Source organism: Hermetia illucens, chromosome 5 (genome assembly GCF_905115235.1).
Source record: "Hermetia illucens chromosome 5, iHerIll2.2.curated.20191125, whole genome shotgun sequence".
NCBI lineage: Eukaryota > Metazoa > Arthropoda > Insecta > Diptera > Stratiomyidae > Hermetia > Hermetia illucens.
Window position 1 is genome coordinate 9,938,577 of NC_051853.1, and position 16,492 is coordinate 9,955,068.

Consider the following 16,492-nt stretch of genomic DNA (forward strand, 5'->3'; position numbering starts at 1 on the left):
CGGTATAGTCCGAAACTTGCACCGTTTGACTTCCATTTGTTTCGGTCTCTGCAAAACGCTGAAAATAATCTAGCCAAGTTTTCACCGATAAACCACAGAAGAAAACTTTTGTTCTAAAATTTGATGAAAAGTCCGTGTAGAAACTCAATAGGATTTATCACTAGAGCGATGTTTGTCATATGTTTATCATATTCACAGCGTAAAATGTATGTCAGCGCTACTTAGGTGAAAGCAAAAGAGCAAAAGATTCGGATATGATGAAATATTTTCACATGTAAACAAAAGAGAATCATAATTTTTGCAAGCGAGCAGCCACTTGAATTTTTATAATGTACTTCTGCACTAAAGACGGTGTGATGTATCGAACGCATTACAATATTATTCGATGATGTTTTGTGAAGTGATATTGCATCGCTACCGACATTACTAAGCATTGCATGAATTTTCTACTGTTGTACACAATTCAAAATTCACACAAAAACCCGAAATCGTTTTTCCAGGCCAAAGCTAGGCAAGGCTCGACATTGCCACTCAACAACCGTCATGCTTACTTGTACTAGGAATATCTGTGTGATGTATCGAACAGTATATTACGGCATGGATCGGTGACGTTGAGTGAACTCTCGTGACTTTATCACAAGAATAATATCATTACCACTTGCCTGGGTGGTAATGGCGGGATTCTTGGTGATGTTCGATAGAACACAGTAGATACAGTAGAATCCCGATAATCGTATTGTCAAGATTACCAATTATCGGGAATGGAAAATAAAGGAAATTAACTCTAGAGATCGGAGGAACTTGTAGGAATTAGCCAAAAATATGCATTATCGATGTACGAAGTATCGGGATTCCACTCGAATTGAATTAGCTTGTAGGAACACTCTCAATTCGGAACTTTCCAAAGTTAAAAACAAAAGCATTTAATAAAAAAATATTTATTTAATCATTTGTGCAATTCCATCAAAAGCAAATTACAAAAAAAAAGATAAATACGACGAAACTATGGCACGTTTGAGATACACGATTTCGTTAACAACGTGATAAAACTAAAAAAAACTTGCCTAACATTCGTTAACAATAAACGTGCGATGGATCATAAGACAAACCTGATTGGGGTGACATCACCACACCTCCATTGAACTTTCAGATTGACAAATGTTAATTGAAAACAGATCTAACTAAACCAAACAACTTAAAGAACCTAAGCATAAATACATAAATAAAATTTCAACAAATACTTTATCTTAATCGTATAGGGAAGCATAGGCTTGTAATATGTATGTTTGCAGCATATAGACGTATTTATATGTAGTTTGTGTATCATAGAGTTATTGAAAATTATGCTTCTGTGTAAATAATGCCATTCGATCTTTTCCGTTTCAAATAAAACTATCAACTTGAGAAAAATATTTGACTTGATTGCTTTCTTTTCCAGTTTCACTTATTTCAACCTATTTCAATGAGTTTTCATTTCATTTTCCCATTAAATTCTTACTGTGTGCCTAGGATATTGAGAATAAGTTATCGGAGTAAATAATGCCACATACACTTTTATGCTATTAGATGTAAATCGGATTTTCTTGTCCCGTTAACAGGCGAAACATTGAAGTTGGCATCGTCTTCATCAAGATCTGCTTACAAAATACAAAGAAGACAAATGAAAGTTGCGATAATGGTTACAATTGCAGAATGCATCGTCGCTTACCTCTCCCACTGATGTCGCTAGCAAGTTAACTATCTTCTCATGTGGTACAGCCACAACGCTTTGGTTATTAATTTCAATTATCCGATGACCGACACGAACTCCGCCTCTTTCCGCAATGCCGCCTCGAAGAAGGCTGCATATCTGTGAAAATAAGAAATTGAAAATCACAAACAGTACAACCAATTTTATGACTTGCGGTTTCGTCCAGGGCAGAGGCAACTCATCAGACGCTGCTTCACCTCTGCCCTCGATTTTAGTACAACCAAGTTAAGGGATTACACCACAGTAGAAATTTAAAAAAAAAACATCGGTTTTTTATTGGCTTAGACATTTTTTTAGACCCTCTAGATTAACAGACAAACGGTTTTATATCTGCTATAAGGCCTACAAATTAGTTCTGTCGGGTTTTTTGTTTAAATTTGAAGCTTTATTGTGAAAAATTGGTTATACATTCATTGTTCAAAGTATTGCCCATCGCTAGCCACAACTTTCTTCCATCTTTCAGGCAATTCATAGATACCATCACGCCAAAAATTGGCATGCTTGGCCGCTATCCACTCATCGAGCCATTTTTTAAGTTCGTCGTAATTGGAGAAGTGCTAGTCAGCCAGGCCATACTGCATCGACCGGATCAAATAGTAATCAGAAGGAGCAATGTCTGGAGAGTACGGCGGGTGGGGTAGGACTTCCCACTTCAACGTTTCTAGATATGTTTTAACGGGCTGTGCAACATGTGGACGAGCATTGTCATGTTGCAAAATAACTTTATCATGCCTTTGCTGATATTGAGGCATGGCCGGGGTATCCCCACGTTGCTCGACGCTTGGGATTATCGTAATGGATCCACTTTTCATCGCCAGTAACTATTCGATGCAGAAAACCCTTCCTTTCTTGTCGTTGAAGCAGTTGTTGGCACGTGAAAAAACGGCGTTCGACGTCTCTTGGCTTCAGTTCATACGGAACCCAATTTCCGACCTTTCCGATCATTCCCATTGCTTTTAAACGGTGGGAAATGGCTTGCTGAGTGACTCCAAGTGTTTTTCCAAGTTCTTCTTGCATTTGCGATGGATCTTGGTCGAGCAATGCCTCTAATTCTTCATCTTCAAAAATTGTTGGCTGTCCGGCGTGCTCTTCGTCTTCCAAGTCAAAATTGCCACTTTTAAACCGTCCAAACCACATCTGACACGTTCGCTCAGATAGAGCATGGTCACCATAAACTTCCACCAAAATGCGATGACTTTCGGCTGCTTTTTTCTTCATATTGAAATAATCAAGAAGAAGAACTCCCCGCAAAAACACATTATTTAGTACAAAATTGGCCATTTTCGTTGATGAAAAAAGTATTGTTCTTTACACTTCAATTAAATAAATTATACTGACATTTGTGCCTATTGACAGTAGCTTTCCGATGAATGTTTTGAAATGTGGATCAATTGAATAAAAAACAAGCTACGCCATCTATTGTGAAAACCGACAGAACTTATTTGTAGGCCTAATAGAAATCGTTTTCATTTAAATTTCAAGCACTTTCTCGACACCTGTCGAATGGTCCGAAACGACTACCTGCGGTAAATACGACACCTGCTTGTCGGATACAACATTGTCTTTACCATTCGATTTATAACTTCTCTAATGCACAAATAAAAGGTTTTGTGTTTCCCAATGAGAGGAACATAACGCAGTTCTCCATGGGCTGATAGCATTGACTCGAGATATTTAAATTCTTCAGTGCTGTCAGCTTCAGTGCTGGGCACTGCTGCTCAGTGCTGGGCTGATAGCATTGACTCGAGATATTTAAATTCCTCAGTGCTGTCAGCTTCAATAACCTGCCTAGAACTGAGCGAATTAAATATTTCGGGTCAATGTTATCAGCCAATGGAGAACTGCGTTTTGAAATTGCTTCACGCATTAATGCAACCTGGATAATGTGGCATTTCACAACTGTTGTTCTTTGTGATGGACGTATCAGCGAACGTCTCAAATCTAAAATTTACCGCACTATCGTCCATCTGCCACTCTCTTTAGTTCTGAGTGTTGGCCAACTATAAAAGACAATGAAAGGCGTCTTCCGGTAATGGATTCTTGAGAGTTCAGCCGTACGCAGCAGACGTCTTTGGACAGCAGCAGAGTGGTAAAAGTTTTTTGAGAATTTCTAAATACAAATTTATTTTCTTTTTACAGGAGTGGATATCTTTTAGGTACCTTTTAGTGATAAGCGTGGATAATGTTAAGTTTTAGTGAATAGAAAATAGTTTTGTTTTTTGAAGAATTTTTTCAGCAGAAATCGTAATGGAGGCGAGGGCCCAGAAAGCCCCAGAGGTCCGATTACTATCGGACCAAACCCAAGAAAGGAGTCTAATCGCCAGTCTGCAACGCAATCTGGAAGAAATTAACAAGCAGCTAACCGCTGCAAAATGTGAGATAGAGGAGCAGCGGAAGCAGAACGAGGGTCTGACAGCCCTCATCAAAAGCTTTCAGGAGTCACTAGACCTGCAAAACCGGGAGAAGAAGAAAGAAAACGGGAAGCGTTTAGGTATCGAGAGGCCACAAGTGTCGGACTCTGAAAGTAACTCCTCATCGGAAGAGGAGATGTCCACCGACAACACGGACAACACCGCCACCGAGGAGGAGGAAGATGTGGACTTTCCACCTCTGCCGCCACCGAAACCAGGGCCAACTCTTCCGCCCATTTTTAAAAAAGCAGTAGTGAAGTCAAAGGAAAAGGCAAAGCCTTCAGGACAGGAAAGTCATAAGCTAAGGAAGCCGAAAAGGGTACGGTACCCGTGATTTTAAGGCAGCCATCAAAATGGCCAGCCATTAAGAAAGAGTTGAGAAAAAGGAAAATTAATATCCTTCACGCGAGGAGGATACACCTGGGAGTGAGAATAACTCCAGAGCAGCCGAGCGACCACCGGAAGATCACGAAATTTTTTAGAGAAAATGGAATTCAATTCCACACATATCTTCTCACAGAAGAGAAGAACATCAACATTATAATCCGGAGGCTCGAGGGAATAGCGCCCGAAGACGTGAAGGAAGACCTTGAGGATCAGGGCTTCCATCCTATAGAGTGTTTCTTCATAAAAATGAAGAACGGGCCCTCCAGACTATTAAAAGTGTTAATGCCGAAAAACGAAACCGGCATATACAATGTCAAATCGATCTGCCACCTGATCGTGAAAATCGAGTCCCAAAAACCGAGGACTTCGCAATCGCAGTACCATAACTGTCAGCAGTTTGGACACTCTGCGAACAACTGTTTCGCCGACGCACGTTGCGTTAAATGCGAGGGATCGCATCACTTTTCAAAATGCGAGAGGAAACAGGAGCAGAAGGCAACCTGCATCAACTGCAAAGGGGATCATCCAGCCAGCTACGGCGGATGTCCAAAAAATCCTAAAAATATTAAGAAAACCTTCGCCCAGATGGCGAAATCTAACTCTTCTCCACAGGTATCATAGGTAACACAACCAATCAACAAACCGACAGGAAAAACTCCAACAGCACCGAAAACTCCCTCTTCCTCAGCGAACCCGAAGCCCGTACAAATGGATCAAGTGCTGAGCAGCATGCAAGCACAGATCCAAAACGTAATGGAGTCAATGATGACTAAAATGATTCAAAACCTGTTTAGCTCGCAGATCCCTCTAGGCAACCCAACTAAGAACCACCATGGTAAGCATTAAGCTTAACATTATCTCATGGAACGCAAATTGCGTAAAAGGAAAAATGGGAGAATTGAAAGAATTCCTTTACGAGGCAGAAGTAGATATACTACTCATCCAGGAAACGTTCCTCAAACCAACAGACCCACTTAAAGTACCCAACTACGAAATATATAGAAACGACCGACTTACTGGCCGTGGAGGAGGAACCGCAGTCCTCATTAAGAGAAGCATCGAGCATCACCGCCTGGAAACACCATTCATCACTGGAATGGAAGCTACAGTCATCGAGGCAAGGACAGGACCAGCTGATGTAAAAATTATATCAGCAGATAATTTTTCAGAGGACCTTCAACTGCTACTCGACGAGGACAAACCGACTTTTCTCGCCGGGGATCTGAACGCGCGACATCGAGACTGGGGAGCAACCCGAAACCCGAAAGCGGGGAGAGAACTGCTCACTTTCCTAAACGGAAACGAAGCAACTATTCACGCCCCAGAGGAACCAACACATTATGGACACAGCACGACCGGCACCATAATCGATGTGGCTCTTACAAAGAATTACAACAACCACATCACAATCAACGTGTTGGACGACCTCTCGTCGGACCACAAACCGGTGCTATTTTCAATATACAACATATATATTGAAAATCCGCCGAAAATGATAAAAAGCACCAACTGGGACACCTACCGCCACATTCTAAGACAATACACCACAACCTCAAAACTAGAAACATTGGAACAGGTAGAGACAGAGATTCAAAACCTAACCGCCCAACTAACTTCAGCCAAGCAGAAGAGCTCAACGGAGACAGAAGTAAACGACCAACAATACTACCGGCTCCCAAGAAATATTAAAAAAAGAATAAGGGAGAGAAATCGCATCAGAAAAAGAGGAAGAATGACAGGAGATCCCAATCTGAAAAGAGAAGCGAATCGACTCACTAACGTCATCAGAGATGACATTGACCGATTCAGGAACGAACAGTCGGAATACTTCCTCCAAAACTTAGAGCCGGGAAACAACAACTTCTGGCGGCTCAACAAATATTTTAAAAGAGGCTCGAGAAGGCAATTGCCTACAATTCACGGTCCCAATGGCCTTGAATTCTATAGAGAGGGAAAGGCCGAAGCGTTCGCGGACTCACTCGAACTCCAGTTCAGGGAAAACACCGCATCGGACGATGAATCTGAAGAAGAGTACGAGTCAGAAACAGAGACACAAGATGACTCAACACAAAGAGAAGACTGGGAACTGCAAACAGACCAGGTGGAAGTCCAAACCATCATCCATGGACTAAGCAGTAAAAAAGCCCCAGGATGGGATATGCTTACAAACGAGTGCATCAAGAACGCACCGAATAACATCGCCGAATCAATCACCGCAGTAATAAATGCAGTACTCCGTCTCAGAACATATCCAAAAGCATGGAAAAGTCCATCATCATCCTTCTGCCGAAACCGGGAAAGAACCCAACCTTCCCACAGAACTGCAGACCCATCAGCCTACTTCCAACAATTGGAAAAATTGCAGAAACGATAATACGGAGCAGACTGCAGGATCAACTCAACGAGCTCAACATCATCCCAGAGGAACAATACGGATTCCAACGAGAGCATTCATGCGAGCTTCAACTGGCCAGAGTAGTTCAGCACATTCGCAGTGGATTAAACAAGCGGAAATCGACCGGACTAATAATGTTCGATATATCGAAAGCTTTCGATAAAGTCTGGCACGCAGGGCTCGTAGCCAAACTAAAGAAATTTAAAATATCTGATTCACTGATAAGACTAATCCAATCCTTTATTGCAGATTGAAGTTTTAGGGTGGCACTGGAGGGGCACCAATCAACAGAAAAAAGAATAGAGGCAGAAGTACCCCAGGGATGACCGCTTTCACCGCTGTTATACACAGTATTCACGGCGGACATTCTAAGACAATTCACAACACACAATTCACAAGCAACATTCAGAAGGCAACCAACACAATGTTGGAATACTTCAAAAAGTGGAAGATAAAAATAAACCCGGAGAAGACCCAGGCAATCTTCATCACAAGAAAGAGAGAACAGAAACCGGGGAAAATCAAAATCGAAAATCAGCCCATCGATTGGAAACCAACAGCGAAATATTTAGGACTGACTTTCGACCTGATGTGGGTGCCGGGGCACTCTAACATCGCCGGTAATGAGGAGGCTGACAGACTGGCTCGCCGAGGGTCTGGATCCACAATGGTGGGGCCAGAACCAGCTCTTGGAATCCGACCATCTACTGTCAAGTCTACTCTGAAGGGTGAAATTGCAAGGATTCACGCAACCAAGTGGAGAAATTTGGACTCTTGTCGGCAAGCGAAAATCCTTGTGAAAGAGCCTAGGGCCACTAGAGCGGCATTCTTGTTGTCTCTTAAGAAGTAGGACATGAAAACCCTAGTAGGGCTTTTGACGGAACACTGCCCCTTAAACTATATGGAAAAGATTGGGGTAGTGGTTTCGGCTATGTGCAGCCAATGTGAGGAGGAGGAGGAGGAGACGGCCCTGCACTTTTTATGCAGCTGCACAGCATCCTCAGATCTCAGACGAAGACACCTTGGCAAGGCTTTCTTCAATGAAGAATCTGCACACTGCGTCTGGAGAATGTTCTAAGATTCGCTAAAGCATAGTCGGGAAGCGATTGAATAGGCAACTTCGGGGATAGAACAATGGGCCTAACAATGGCCTGAGTGCTCGGAGCTGCGGCTTCCCCCAGTTAACTAAACTATTGATAATAGTCAACCTCATACGCTTCATACTCTGAGTTTAATATTATTAGCAAATGCGAAGAACTTAACCTACAACAGATATAAAAAGGGGCTGGGAAGAAGTAGATTCTTCATGAATGGAATTTTAATATTTCATTCGAATTATGACGTTAGTTAATTAATTAGTTATTTATGACGTCAGCATCTTATTTGCATGGCTTTGGAAGCAGTTAATTCACGCGAAATTCTTAAGTTTGAACTGCTATAACTTTGTCGTTAGTGGCCAGATTTCCATGATATTTGGCACGCATATACGAAATATTGTCCTCTTTGCTGATACAACGACAACGAAATAACGATTTATGCATTTTCTCATGGAACGTGTAATGGACAGGGACCGGTTTCCTGGAGAAGAGCCGCTACACCATATATTATAACGGTCATCCAGTAAACCATGTGGTCGGAGTAGGTTTTTTAGTCAGCCAAAAAATGAAACTGAAAATATAAGCGAAAGGCTATGCACTTTGCGTTTGCGAGGTAAATTTAGAAATATAAGCCTCATAAATATTCACGCCCCTACAGAGGAGACTGCAGAGTCGGAGAAGGATACCTTCTACGAGGCAGTTGAGCGGACCCTCGAAGCATGTCCCAAATATGATATCAACAAATCATACTTAGAGGTCTCAACAGTCAAGTAGGGATGGAGCCCATATTCAAGCGATACGTTAGCTCCTATAGCTTACATAGGGATACCAATGATAACGGACTGCGGATTATTCAGTTAGCAGTATCGCACGAATCGCCGCAATAATCGCAGCAAACAGATGTCCTGTAGATGAAGCATCAAATGATCCTCACAACCTCCTGAAGAACTTCATTCATCATTGATACGGTCACAAATATACTTGGCCCCAACCGCAAGAAAAGACGGAACAGCTGGTTCGACGATGAGTAACGGTGCATTCTCGAAGAACACGCGTCGAACGGAGAAGCGACTTAACAGGCGGAAAAAGAAAGCCTGGAAGAACCAACATGTCTATGAACTAGAAAAATACAGGGAGCAACCACACCAGGCAAGTTTTACCAATAAGTCAGCAGGATGAAGCCTTATACACCTCGATGTTCATCGTGCCAAGACAAAAATAGAAATCTGATTTCTGACAGAATGGGCATATTGGAGCGATGGGTTGAGTATTTTGATGAACTGCTCAACAATCAAAATATGAGCAAGCTGGAGGTCTCGCCAACTGAAGACGACGGACAAATGCTGCCACCACCAAGCACAGAAGAAACAGTCCGCGCAATTCACCGGCTTAAAAACCATAAGTCACCAGGAGCCGATGGAATTAAAGCCGAATTGGTTAAATATGGAGGCGACCAATTACACCAAGCGGTTCATCAACTGATACTCAAAGTATAAATACCTAACGACTGGCATCTGTCCCATACATAAAAAGGGGGATATCACGCAATCCAGCAATTATAGAGGTATCACGCCAGATAGCCCCATACGCCCAGAACATCATTGGCCATACCAAAGAGGCTTCACTCCAGGCAAATCAGCAACAGATCAGAGTTTCTCTGCAAGCGATGGAAAAACTTTTGGAATATGGCCATCTGTTGCATCATTTTTTAATCGACTTTAAAGCCGCGTAGAATTCGTTATCTCAACGAGATTGATAAGACTGACTTGGCTGACCCTGACCAATAAGCGAGGCCTAATAAAAGTAGCAGGATCACTCTCAAGACCATTCGACATCAACAACGATTTAAGACAAAGGGATGCCCTATCAGGCGTCCTGCTTAACCTGGCCCTGGAGAAAGTGAGTCGCGATACCGATGTAAATGCGAGGGACACCATCCTCTTCAAGTCCACCAACTACTGGCCTACGCTCACGATATTGACATTGTGGGAAGAACAACCCGAAATGTACAGTCTACCTACATCCACATCGAGCAGGCAGCGCGAGATCTTGGACTGCAAATTAATGAAGGCAAGACGAAGTACATGGTGGCAACGCCAGCGCCAAAACCAAAACCGAGAGATCGAGTATATGCTCACAATTATTATGAAGCCAAAGAAAATGGTCCGCGAGTGCAACGTCGTCACGATCCGACTTGTCATGGTATGGTGGAGTGTCTCATATCACAGAGTACCTGATATTCGTTTCTGCGAGGCCGGCGTCAAAACCAATGCGAGCGTATACGAACAGATGTTAGAGGATGTAGTCGAGGCATTGGGTGAATCTCTATTCGCTGGAAAGCCGTGGTGCTTCCAGCAGACTCGGCCCACGCTCAAAAAGTCAAGATAATTCAGCAGTGGTTAGGGGCGCATATTCCTGACGTCATAACCGCGGATGAATGGGCCTCAAGCAGCCCAGATTTGAATCCTTTGGACTACAGCCTTTGGGCTAAATTAGAGGAGGCTGCCTGCGATCGAACTCACACCGATTTGGAGAGTTTGAAGGCCAGCATCGTGCGTGCAGCCCGAGAAATGGCGTTTCATACCGTGCGTGAAATGTTCAATGTATGGCCTGACAGACTTCGGGCATGTATAGCTGCTAGCGGCGGCCATTTTGAATAATTTTTTTTCCGTTTGAAAGCTCTATGTTTCTCTTTTCTAATGGTGTACTTTTCGATAGGTTTGGTTTATTGGTGAGAAATAAACATTTGTTTGACTGACAGAACTTATAACTATACTATGTACATTTGGGACAATAAATCACTCACGGACGGTAGAAATAAGGCCCCACTTAATATTAATATTCTAAACATGCTTTGCAACATCCTTAAAAATTATAACTTGTTTTCTTTTCTTTCCACTTAAAAACAATTGAAAAAAAAATGTTAAATTCTCGCTCTCTTCTGTGGTGTAACCCCTTAAAGACAATCTTAATTCCACCATATTCAAAAATCAATTTCTTACCACTCCATTTTGTACGCTAAATCCAAGCTGGTACTTCGTGTTCGGTCGTTTGATTTTCACTTCGACAACTGGCGGACAAGGCACAACCGTAAATTTTACTGCAGTCTGATTTTTTGTATTACGAATGTAATTCTGACACGTGGACAATGGAAGACCCACCAAACTCATGCCATTAATAGCAATCAGTTGATCACCAATATTCAACTGACCGCAACGTGCAGCTGCACCAGAAGACATTAGATTCGCGATCACAACAGTCGGAAGCATAGAACCCCATCCACTTTCTACTATCACAACGCCAAGTATCTCACCCTTTGCTTTCGGTACAACTACCTCTTTTTGTAATTCTTTCTTCGCGAAAATTTCCAATTCATCACCAAATATTTCTTGACTATTGAGCACTTCTTGATAATCCATTTCCTTCACAAAACTATGATCTTCAATTCCGTTTGCCTTCAAAAACTCCATGTAGGCCACCTGAAAGGCTTGACCAATTGATTGTGCTATAAATTGTGCTTCGTCACTTTCAAAAACGTGACAGATCATTTTAGGGGTTCGATTCGGTTTCACATTCTCATCATTTTCAGAAGGAACAAAGCGGCGTCGTGCCATCAAAACAACCAAATCACCGATATCGGCAATGTAGGAGATTGTACGTAGCGCGTGATCCATCATGATCTCTTTCAGATCTGTGTTCAGGACCATAATTTTCTCCGTTGAAATGAACAAATCGACTTCTGCACTCGGTTGACTTTCGCCTTCGGGAGCCTGTCGAAAAGAAAAATAGGACAATCGATATATTTAAAATTAAAACTGATTGCTAGGCTTAAGGCTTATGCATAAAGTTCTTATACTTACCAGAGCCTAAGGCGTACAGACATGCAAAAATTAATGTTGCAAGTAAATATTTTCACAGCAAATTGAATTAATAGGATAACGTTGCCAATTTCGAAATGATACCACACTTAAAGAATGGATTTTCAACGATGTACAATAAGATAAGTAAGCTATGATGCAGCATTACTCGCAGCAGGTAAGTAATACAAACCTAAACCCCTTTTGTGCTTTGATGAGAAAATTTCAATCGATATCAATCTTTTGTCAAAGAAGTACCTCAACCGCGATGAGTGTCATGTTACAATAAGGGGAGACCTATCCCCAGTCTCTGATGGCTGCATTTAAAAATGTCACTTCTGCTTTAGACTTTGTCCCTGGCGTCTGGTGAAAATGGCAGACGAAATAGACTCTCGTAATCCAATTGCTGTTTTTTTAATAATTTGTTAGGCATTTCTTGGAGTCGTATACTTCCAACAGCCCTAGCACTTTTCCCTTCTACTCTCCTCTTCTATAAACACTTGTTCTGCCCTGCAATTGCGCACTACCAAAAACTCTTTGTACTGCACTCTCCGAGCGCTACCTCTCCACATTTCTTGCACATCTCCGTATGTTAAAAATGATGCTCTTTCGTTCAAACTCCAAAACCATGCGTAAATCAGGTAAGTTCCATTTTCGCAAAGCCAACTTTGATGGTCTCAACTCAGCCGTAGATTCCATCAACTAGGATTACGTATTATCTAACTCAACAATTTAAATCATGATTATGTTTAGCCCCATCTTCACTTACCTGTCAGCGCTCTTACTTAACTGAAGAAACTTCTGCCTCCAAAGAATGACGCCGACCTTGCTCATTTCTGGACTTTGCACTCAACTGTGACGTCTACGATTAAAAAGAACATAAGCGATAGCGATACTTGATGAGCATCAAGGCCGCCCTTGCTCGCGGTAATTTGAAACCGTTTTAGCCCCACACTCGCTCTTCCCATAACTCCAACCACTCTTTCCTTACTTCCATCAATTTCGCTGTAAATCTCCAGAATAATCCTGCGATATACTCTGTTCCTACTTCTCCTAGGTGTTCAATTCCTCGACTAGTGTGTTCTCTACTGCTCCGAATTTCTCACCAGTTCTCTTCTTACACCTTCCCTGGTTGAGGTCCTCATTCATAATTTTGACACCAATGTCGGACTTAGCCCCGAGAGGCTTCCTAACCTCTTCTTTATTAACTGTTAACAATACATTTTGCTCCCTCTGTGTATAATCTTCACAAAAAAACTCGAAATCTAGCTGTGAACTACCACCCTATCTTCCTTCTGTCCTCTTGATCCAAAATCTCCGAAAAATACGTCAATGGCTGGTCGAACGCGCCCTTTGGTCTCCTCCTAGCGAAAGAGCAGCATGCTTTTGTGAAACATCAAACTTTCTGGACTTTATCAACTTCTTTGCTAAATATCTTAATTCACGCCGAAAGTACACGATATCTACACCGATTTACCCAAAGTCTTTGATGTCGTTCATTAAAATATTCTCCTCTGAAAAATCTCTCTACTCCTTCCTCCTTGACCATCTCATGGATCTCCTCTTACCTATCAAACCATTCCTGCAGATTTTCTTTTCATGGTTACTCATTCCGTTCACTCTCTTCTTTCTGTGGTGTCCCGCAATCCTTACCTGCTTTGTTTCCTTTACGTGAGAGGACCTTAAATTATTGTTTCATCCCGCTGAACTGTCCTCCCTTACAGTCCAATCTAGATACTCCGATCCGTTGGTGCTTTGTTAATAAGCGAAAACTATATGCCAGCAAATGCTATTCACTTAAATCCTCCCCAACATCCTTTTCCTAGTTCCTGGTGGATGGATAACTACTGACCTCATTTCAACACGTAGGGGTAATCTTTGGTGACAAACTTTGTTGGAATTCCCACTTCGTCCACATCATCAATCGCACTTTCAATATATCTGGTTTTATCCTAGGTTCCTCCTTCGATTTTACCTCAATTCCAGCCTTTCTTAACAATTTACAACTCCCTTATTAGAAACATCCTTGAATATTGCTGGGCCAGACTACCCATCCATTCCGCAACTGTGACTGCCGCGCTCGTAAAGCCGTACAAAGCAAATTCACCCGATTCCTCTTTTTGAAAAAAGCTTTTCCTGTGTGAACTATCCTTTCGACATCGCGCCCTCAATATCCCTTCCCTGACTGCTCTACCACTTCGGATATTATATTTCGCACTACCTCCCTAGTACACGTAATATGATTGGTTTTCAATTCGCCTTCGCGGAGCTTCACAAGCTACTTTCACTCTCCGATCCCGAAATTATGCCGATCGTACAACGCCCTACAGCTTGGGTCCTTTTGCCTGTCACCTTCCTTAATTGCAAGCGTAAGTTAAGCCACTTACTTGCTTTTCCTTATGAGGACAATATGTAATTAGGAATTTATTTTTCTGAGTATGTTCATTAAATAAATAACATCCCAAATTCACAATGGTTTTCATTAACCTAACTTTAGTGGCCCTTTACCTATCGCAGACCTTTGATGCGGTCTGTCGCACACAATTATCAGGCAATCCTTCATGGAGTTTAGATACGAATAATCCAAACTTCATAGGATCAAAACAGAGGACTCCTAAGGAGTGTTATCTCTAACCCTATTCAACTTATACCGACCGGAGGCTCCTGGATCAAATAAAAGACTCCAAAAACGCAAACCAGGCTGATGGCTGATCCATTTTGCTGTGATTGTCGAACTCCACAACGACCCTTCTAACCACAAGAACTGAGGAAGTAAAGACGCAAATGTATATATCAATAGGCAATCAACCTACCTATCCTATTTCAAGCTACGTCATCTGCACACGATATGTAACAAGATGAGAAGCGAAAAAAGGTATTATACTAAAAACGGTATTGGAACAATGGCCACAGTAGAGGAATCTTTTGCAAAACTTTAAACGCTCGTATCTCCGTTAATATTGAGAATTTTGAGAAAAGGAGCTTAGTTCGTAATCACTTATAGAGGAGAGTTAGACCTTTCCGTTAGTATATAGGTTGGGGGTCCGGGTGCCGGAAAAATGGCCGCAAAGTGGAAAAATCTTTTGCAAAACTTTAAACGCTAGTATCTTCGTTAATTTGATTGTTCCTGAGGAAGAATCAGGAATGCCTACTCAAATAACCTGCAAACCGATGTAGTTCCTGCCCGGTCTTCTTATTTAAATAAATAAATATTAATAAACATTTAGACCTCTCAGAATACTACTCTTCGCAGTCAGAGACTGCCTCTTGATGTTGCCATCGCTTGCACCAGGAGATCAGAACGCTACCTACAATGAACCACACCAACTTGCTAACTAAGATATCTTTGAAAAGAAATTAGCGAAATTATTATTAAAATCTCGTTCCCGTAACATCCTTTGCAACCCGGACCTAGAAAGGATTATATGAATATTTAATAAGAAACCACACGACGCCTCCATACGTTAAACTGTTAAGGTACACCATGATAAGGTGTTAACCTCAATTATAGAACCTAAATCTAATCCGGACAACTTATTCTTTATAACCAAGACCTACACTTGATCAGGCTCGATCGTGGTGGTATATATTCAATATTCAAAATATTCAAAATATCTGCCTGGCATATAACGGGAACGTTGAGAGTATCTTTAATTACTCAGCAACTTCTAAGTATATGGGGGGCATAGCGGGCACATACGCGACATCGCTGTCGATACTTGGCAATTTGCTTCAGCTACCCTCATAACTTTTGGAGAGGTATGCACTCCTCCCCCACTGTTCTACACCATATAACACTCCTCCACTATTCTATACCATCAGAACAGGAAAAAGTCGCTGTGACCAGATACGGTGAATGCGAAGGCGATTTTCCATCATTTTCATTGATTTGTGACACGGTGCATTGTTTTGATGAAACAGCACTTTCCTTTTCTTCAAATGGGACCGTTTCTCAGCGATTTAATCCTTCAAACGCTCCAATAACGCTAGGTAATACTCGCTGTTGATGGTTTTTCCCTTAAGATAGTCGATGAATATTATACCATGCGCATCCAAAAATATTGACACCACAGCCCTTCCAGCCGACCGTTGCGTCTTTGCACGCTTTGCAGTCAGTTCACCGCGTGCAATCCACTCAGATGATGATCGTTTTGATTCTGGTGTGAAATTAATGGAGCCATATTTCGTCCATTATCACATATCTATGCATAAATTCGGGTTTTTTATGAAGGAAGAGTTTCAAATACTGCTTAGAATCGTCAACTCGTTATAGTGTTTGGTCGATTTGAGCTCGCGCAGCACCCACTTTGAACAAAGCTTTCGCATACCCAAACATTCATGCATCTTTAGAATCTCAGCTATTTCCATTAGCTTCACTTTGCAATCATCCAAAATTATTTTGTGGACTTTTTGATGTTTTCGCCGGTAGCAGCCTTTTTGGGACGTCCACTGTGTGCAACATACACGGTGCTCATTTCGCCTCGTTCAAACTTAGCAAACCACTTCTTAACGGTGGATTTTTCTGGTGCAAAGTCAGAATAATGTTTATCAAGCCAGGCCTTGGCTTCAACAGTATGTTTTTTCGCCAAAAAGCG

The 16,492-nt window shown here is 41.9% G+C and overlaps 1 protein-coding gene across 6 annotated transcripts in view; it reads right to left on the bottom strand.

Moving 5' to 3' along the window:
• Nucleotides 1-921: 921 nt before the first annotated feature.
• LOC119656646 (amyloid-beta A4 precursor protein-binding family A member 1) overlaps nt 922-16,492 on the bottom strand; it is a 38,968-nt gene continuing 23,397 nt past the window's right edge. For 2 of the 6 annotated variants that reach the window (XM_038063107.1, XM_038063103.1), the window contains exons 8-11: nt 11,901-11,906; nt 11,043-11,810; nt 1,709-1,849; nt 922-1,637 (exon numbers count right to left, since the gene is read on the bottom strand). In XM_038063107.1, coding sequence (XP_037919035.1) covers nt 1,563-1,637; nt 1,709-1,849; nt 11,043-11,810; nt 11,901-11,906 — 990 coding nt within the window. In that variant the 3' untranslated portion in view covers nt 922-1,562. The remainder of the gene's footprint in view (nt 1,638-1,708; nt 1,850-11,042; nt 11,811-11,900; nt 11,907-16,492) is intronic. The other 4 variants (XM_038063108.1, XM_038063106.1, XM_038063104.1 and 1 more) reach the window with 3 other exon arrangements.